This window comes from Chelon labrosus, assembly GCF_963514085.1.
Source record: "Chelon labrosus genome assembly, chromosome: 9".
Taxonomy (NCBI): domain Eukaryota; kingdom Metazoa; phylum Chordata; class Actinopteri; order Mugiliformes; family Mugilidae; genus Chelon; species Chelon labrosus.
The window spans coordinates 22,351,159-22,358,193 of NC_140359.1; the positions used below are offsets into that span (position 1 = coordinate 22,351,159).

Genomic DNA, 7,035 nt, shown 5'->3' on the forward strand with positions numbered 1-7,035 from the left:
ACAGACTTCGCCGAAAAGAAAATATATTTAATTCTTAAAATTATTATTTATTGGGACAATTAGTATAGTAATTTGAAACCGATATAAAAAAAAACATACAAAAAAAAGTCTCTAAACTGAGCATACTTAAAATGAATAATAAAGATAAAGGCTTTCATAGCGGAAGTAGATACTTTTACAGTCATGGCGTCCTCCTGTGCCCAGAGGAGCAACGTGATCACTCTTTAAAATGTGCAACTTTTTAGTTTACCTGGACAACCAATATCGCTTTCAACTAATTTTCGCACGTCACACGTGAGAAAACAAACAAACAACGGATTTTCTTCTTGGATATCTTTGTTGAAAGGTGAGAACCATCAGTTTAATAGAATATGCTAGCCGGCTAAAGTGGCGTGTGCTAGCTAAGCTGCGCTGGACTGAACACGTTGGGTCATGATCTGTCTAAAAAGCTGTTTTTGTCCTCAAATCTGGAACATTTGACGTTACGTGTCGTTGTGCACATTGTATTTAGTTAAACTCTTAATGCACAGTTCAAAACTTTAGTAAAGTGGACTTGTTAGCTTAGACTTTCATGAAATGGTTGTGTGTCATGCTGTTAGGTAAATTGAAGGCTACAAACAACTTTCTACCAAAGTGGATATTGGTGTTTTGCCTGTTTTTATTATTGTGGATCACTACAGTATCATCTTATCAAAAATTAATTCCTCTTAAGAAGCTTAACAGATGTAAAATTCGCCTATAAAATGCCTATTTTTTTTATACTTAGCTAATTTTATTCTATTTTTATACTTTTACTGTTTCTGCTATTGGCTTGCACTGGGACCAGAGTAACCAACATGTGTGAAATGACAATAAAACTCCTTGAATCCTTAATCTAAGTAATAAAATCTAATTAAAATGGTGCAACTCTCTTGTTTTTCACACTTACACCGCTTCCCCAAAGTACCAGCCAAGAGGTTAAGGAAACCCAGGTGACACATCTCTAACTGTCTGCGTTTATGTTGTTACAGATAAAAGAGCAACGCAGACATGGCTTCATTTAAACCTACAAAAATCCAAGTCTATCCAAAACTTGGAGAGAAAGTCACACAAGACACACAGTACTGGAAAAACTACAAGGTACGTTTGTTTTCTTTATGCTGTTTTTATACACCTGTGAACCAAACATGTCTTGTACTATGCCCCGGTCTTTGAGCTGCAAAGTTGCATATAATGCATGTTAAATTTGTTTTTTCTACCCCGCAGGCTCCGGTCCAGATAAAAGAATTTGGAGCCATCACAAACATAGACTTCTCTCCTGTGCATCCACATAATTTTGCTGTGACAGCATTCACAAGAGTAGGTTTGCTGTATGTATTCAGATAAGTTGCATTCACTCAGTTCTGTCCTCAATGACTAATCGAGTATTAAATGTTTTCTACAGATCCACATATACGGGCCGTTCTCCCAGGAGCCTGTCAAGACATTTACGCGGTTTAAGGATACAGCGTACTGTGGCAGGTTCAGGTCCGACGGCCAGCTGCTGGTGGCGGGATGTGAGGACTCTGTTGTCCGGCTGTTTGATGTCAGTGGCAAGGTGGCACTCAGGATGTTCAAAGGGCACACAAAGTAAGCAACGCACGTGTCTCTATCTGACAGTGTTTTAGTTATTTTGTCATAAACGGAAAACGTGTGCTGTTGAGCAGTATCTCGGAATTGTTGAATGATGATTCCTTGAGTGATCCATCGACTGAATTTCATGATGATCTCAAGAATTCTGACAACACCTAAATCGACTTCCTGTCCTAAGTTGTGCTGTGTAAGTGAACTGATGTGACCTATGTCTACGATTTTTCTTTTCCTCAGGGCTGTGCACGTAACAGACTTCACCACAGACCGTTACCAGATCCTCACGGGGTCAGATGATTACACCTGTCGACTGTGGGACATCCCGAATGCCACTGAGCTCAACAGATACCGAGAACACACGGATTACATTCGCTGCGGTGTCACGAGCAAACTCAACAGCGATCTCTTCTTTACTGGTGAGAAGGAAGATCAGTCTTTTAAATATTGTCTGTCCTCTCTGTTAAAGAGAGGATGGGAAGTTTTAACACTCTGTGTAGTCAGTAAGACAGACATCACAGTGACTGGTAGTTTAAAGCAGTCAACTTTTACACTGTAAATGGAGGGATCTGTACCAGAAGGAAAGAATTTGTCAGTTCTCGCGTGACTTACAACTTCTGTTTTCATCCTAGGATCGTACGACCACACGCTGAAACTGTTTGATGCCAGGGTGGATAAAAGTGTGATGACCATGGACCATGGCCAGCCTGTTGAGAGCCTCCTTCTGTATCCCTCGGAGGGACTCCTTGTTTCTGCAGGTTTGTTTGTCCTTGTTCAGCTTGAAACAGTTGTTCTAAAAGACGCAAATGTTAAAATTGTTCTAGACTGTGACAAACAAGGACCAATAATGTTAATTGAAAAAGAAAAAAAAAAACACTTTCTAATAATTGTTTTTCCCATTATTCTACTTCAGGAGGGCGCTACGTGAAGGTGTGGGACCTCCTAAAAGGAGGCCAGCCCCTGGTGTCACTTAGGAACCATCACAAAACTGTCACCTCTTTGTCTCTCGGCAGCAACGGACAGAGGCTGCTATCAGCTTCTCTGGACAGGTGAGGAAACGAGTGGGTGTAGAGTTGTCTGATATGGCAGAGAAAGAAAAACATCATTGAGGTCAGAGGCCGCTAAACACCAAGTACACTAGTGAAAGTGAATGCATTCATATAGGACAGCCGTGCTCTAAATCAGGCTACGGTATTCAGCATTAGTTTAAAATAACAGGGAGCTGTTGATTTAACTGTGTTTGTTGTACTCAGACGTGTTTCTGTTTTTTTGGCAATGCCATGTTACTCAGTGGGCTGGATTAAATAACAAAAACCACAAACTACATCCTCCAAAATGATCATACAGGTCAATTACCACCTTACAGACACAGTTTCAACATAAACTGAACATTACTACAGCCTTGTGTTTTAGAATACATTAATTTTCACTTGTGTACCTAAGGTTAAGTTGAGCGTATCTGTCAAGATGGTTACAAATAATAAATACTCAATGTATTATTTGTCCATTAATTGTCCTGTTTACACAGGGCGTCCATTCAAAAAGACAGTGAAACTGCTCTCTTTAGAACCACCCTGTGTAAATAAAGGCTGAATGAATGAATGAATCCGATCTAATGAATGGCCTCTGTTTGTCTTTCAGGCACGTTAAGGTGTACAGCACAACCAACTATAAAGTGGTCCACAACTTTGACTATGCTGCCTCTATCCTCAGTCTGGCTCTGGCTGTAAGAAATACATTCAACCATTTATTGCATTTTCCCTTTCCCCCCCACCCCCCTCCACTGTTAAAATAGAGTCTGGGAAGGTACATTCAAGGACAGTAAGTGAATCAAAAACACAACTTTGTCTTTGAAGGTCACCTTCTGCTCTGAGACTGCAAGTTAATATATTCAGTGTCTGTGGCAGACAGCAAAAAATATCCAGTACTGCCAATCATTTTAGTAAAAAGCAGATGTAAGCTTAGTGTCGACTTTCATGAGAGCACAAGTTCAGACAGCAAAAGTATTTATTACTTACTGTTTCCCTTTTTGTCACCGCCACCACAATCTTTGATATTTTTTTCTTTCCCAGAAATGAGCACATGACATTAAAGCTATAAATGTTTATTTGTCCTCAGCCAAACGATGAGTCTATTGTTGTGGGTATGACCAACAGTATTCTGAGTATCAAACAAAGGAAAAGTCCCGAAGAGTCAAAGGACATGGGCGGCCAGCAGAGGCGGCGGCCGACATATCGGGTTTTTGTGAAAGGGAAGAACTACGTCCCTAAGCAGGTAAATTTAAAATATAGCAACGTCCTGATAACTGACAACTGTATAAGTGTCTAACCGACAGTAACATAAGCATATCATCATTTCAGTGTTTATATGAGAATGTTTTCCTTCTCTGCCGTCGTTTATTTATTTCCTGATTCTCCATCTTTTCCAGGACGATTATCTTGTCAGCAAACCAGTGAAACAGCATTTGGCCAAATACGACAAGGAGCTCAAGAAATTCAACGTGTCCAAGGCTTTGGATACAGCACTGGGGGTATACATTACATCTATTTATAGTATTATTAGCCAGGATTAATCAACTTTGCAATATAAACAGAATGTCATTAATGTACATGTATATATACAATTTTGTTCATAGACATGGATAAGACTAAGAAAGCCAGAGGTCACGGTGGCTGTTATAAAGGAGCTGGATCGAAGAGGAACTTTGAAGAACGCACTTGCTGGAAGAGACGAGCAGGGGCTCTCTCAGTTACTCAACTTCCTCATAGGGTAAGTGAGAATGTGGACTGTAGTTGAACATTTGATGCAGTCATTGTACTGGATTCAGAGAAATGGGCACTCACCAATGTAACCACTGGTGAGTAGTACCTGGCGACAGCGACCCGAGGAGAGATAAACTGTGAAGCAGTGACACAATATTGGGGTATGTGCCGAAACAACTGTGCTGAGCAGCGCCTCCTACTTGCAGCTTTAAGGATCTGCTGCTGAAGTCATGGTGTCAGATCCAAGGGACGAATTCAGAGGTCTTTTAAGGTGCATTCCTGCAGAGATATTTATACATAAAATTTGTAGCTGCCACTAATGAACTAAAGGTGCTGATTAGTCTGAACCGCTCTGATTTGGCTAAAGCATGTAGCTTAACGTCTGACAAAGTGAGTCCTGATTTTGTGTCATATCTGTTTTGGTAGCACACAAAGAACCATATTAGGCTAGGGTGGTCATAATGTTTTGGTTCACCATTGTAATGTGTTATTAGAGGCTTTTAAGAATCAATTCATTTAAATCATGCAAAAATTTTGCTACATACATTTTTCTTTTACATCTTTTCTGCAGAAACTTGGTTGACGCCAGGTTTGCTCCTGTCCTCGTAACCGCCGCAGAGATGATCCTGGACATCTACCAGTCAGTCATCGGACAGTCGCCGGTCGTGGACCGACAGCTTCTCCGTCTGCAGGAGCTCCTGGAGAGGGAGATCGACTACCAGAAGGAACTCCTGGAGGTTCTGGGAATGTTGGACACAATGTTCGCCTCCTCCCTGCCCAGGAAGGAGGTGCCGTGCTCTGGCGTCAGCAGGTCAAATGGCCTGGCTCAGGCAGCGGAAGCCAGTACGTCGAGGCCCGAGCTCCAGGTCACCTGACACTTGTAGAAGGTCTACAGCCGCTTTAGACTGGGTTAAGAGTACCTTTACAACTCTAAAACCTCGTTCGGAAACTTCAGACATACTTTACCTGACGTGGCTGGCTGCTTGTCATAGACTTCCCCAAACAAACATTTTGGAGCCGGTTTTAAGAGGCTGAAAGAAGCCATAGTCTCTCTGATGTTTGACTTCAGTGTGATTTACAACAAAACAGGCAACAAAGAGAACATGCTTTTACTCTATTTAGAGTACTATCTCTGTGTAGAAACACAGCAAGGTCTTGATTTTTAATTTTCAACTGTAAATGTGTGTGAGCGTTTGAATGAGTCCTCTGTGAATGTCTGCTTTGTGTTTTCCTTACACCATGGCATTGTTTTGTAAGCAGATGGAAAAATAAAATAAACTTTGTCATATTAAAATCGGTAATAACTGTGTTCAAATGAAATCGGGTTATTTGTTGAGCAGATCTCCACGTGGAGGGGTTTTCTTTCCTTGCTCGCTGTTCTGTCGCCTCCCGCTGGAGGTCGCTGTAACCACAAGTAAACTTTCACCTGTAAGGAGGAATTTGCATTTGACCAGACGGAAGACAGAAAGGAGAGAGAAAAAAAAAAAAGCATCAACAGTGAGAGGAGCGGGTGATGCTGTGTCAGAGGAGGCTGGAGATCAGACTGCGAACAGCTGCTGCTGCCGCTCCGAGCGAAGGCCGTCTATCAACTTGTAGCCTCAAATTATCAGCCAGCAAAACGAGGATGAATCCGAATTAGCGGGGGCTTTTATTTTGGTCGTGTCAAGGGTGCTGTCAGGGTTTCTCCAGCCGGAGTTTGAGCTCCTGTGAAGGTAGGTACAAGAGTGATGTCCCCCTTTTCTGTTATCTCATGACTTATTTCTGTGTCTGCTCCATATTATTGTTATTGCTAACATGTAAACACTCTTTGTTTGGCTTTATGAGGAGAGCCTTGTTTACTGTGCAGCTAAATAGGTCAGCATTGAAATCTAATTACTTTAAGCCTTTAAAAATAAATAAAAACGCAAATGCATTTGACAGCTGCTAATATTTCACCTAAAAATTAACACTTTTGCTGTGTCACAAAGCTAGCACACTTAGACAAAGTCCTCTCCCCTTGTTTGATGCATTGCTTTTGCAGAATTTTCCTTAGTTTATTTAAAATGTGCAGCTATAAATGGAAATGCAAAACTAAATGTGACTGCGCATGAAACATTTGTTTTATGTTCAGACCTTGCTGCTGTGTCCAGTCCAGGAAGTAGCTACTGATAAAGAACAGATCTGAACCCTGCAGCAGTGAAAATTAATCGATTTCCCACCAGCACACACACACACACACACTGGGACACTGTTAGACCCCCTGCATATCAGGTTTGTTCTGGTACAGTCTCTACACGCCAAGGCGGAAAGTACAATCATTAAAATCATTATTCACATACTTAGGATCAAAAGATTATCCTGTCTCATCAGAGGACCCTCTGACACTGCTTGGCACAGAGAAGGTTTGATAATCTCTTCAGGATCAGGGGGGAAAGGCAGAATAAACTAAAATAACCAGAGGAAGAAGTAATGTGGAGTCACGTGGCTGCAATGTGAGTTTTTTCCCCTTTTCTCAAAATTCAATTTTTTTTATATTAATGTCTGTATTTGCTTGCAGTTGCTGCGCAGATGGAGCTGAGCAGGAGGAAAGTACCTCTGTATGTAAGTATGTGCTCCACTTTGCGACGAGCTTCTTCTATTAATCTCTAGAGTGAGTTATCCCTCTGGAAAATCTCCGCAAATTGAGTTT

The 7,035-nt window shown here is 41.3% G+C and overlaps 1 protein-coding gene across 1 annotated transcript; it reads left to right on the top strand.

Annotated features, from left to right (window-relative positions):
- Nucleotides 1-144: 144 nt before the first annotated feature.
- Nucleotides 145-6,069, top strand: utp15 (UTP15 small subunit processome component). The gene is made up of 12 exons (XM_084552075.1): nucleotides 145-346; nucleotides 1,011-1,119; nucleotides 1,246-1,338; nucleotides 1,424-1,608; nucleotides 1,846-2,024; nucleotides 2,238-2,363; nucleotides 2,519-2,654; nucleotides 3,247-3,331; nucleotides 3,724-3,879; nucleotides 4,034-4,135; nucleotides 4,241-4,374; nucleotides 4,939-6,069. The coding sequence occupies exons 2-12, from the start codon at nucleotides 1,030-1,032 to the stop codon at nucleotides 5,240-5,242; spliced, it is 1,590 nt and encodes a 529-aa protein (XP_084408201.1). The 5' UTR covers nucleotides 145-346; nucleotides 1,011-1,029; the 3' UTR covers nucleotides 5,243-6,069.
- Nucleotides 6,070-7,035: the final 966 nt, after the last annotated feature.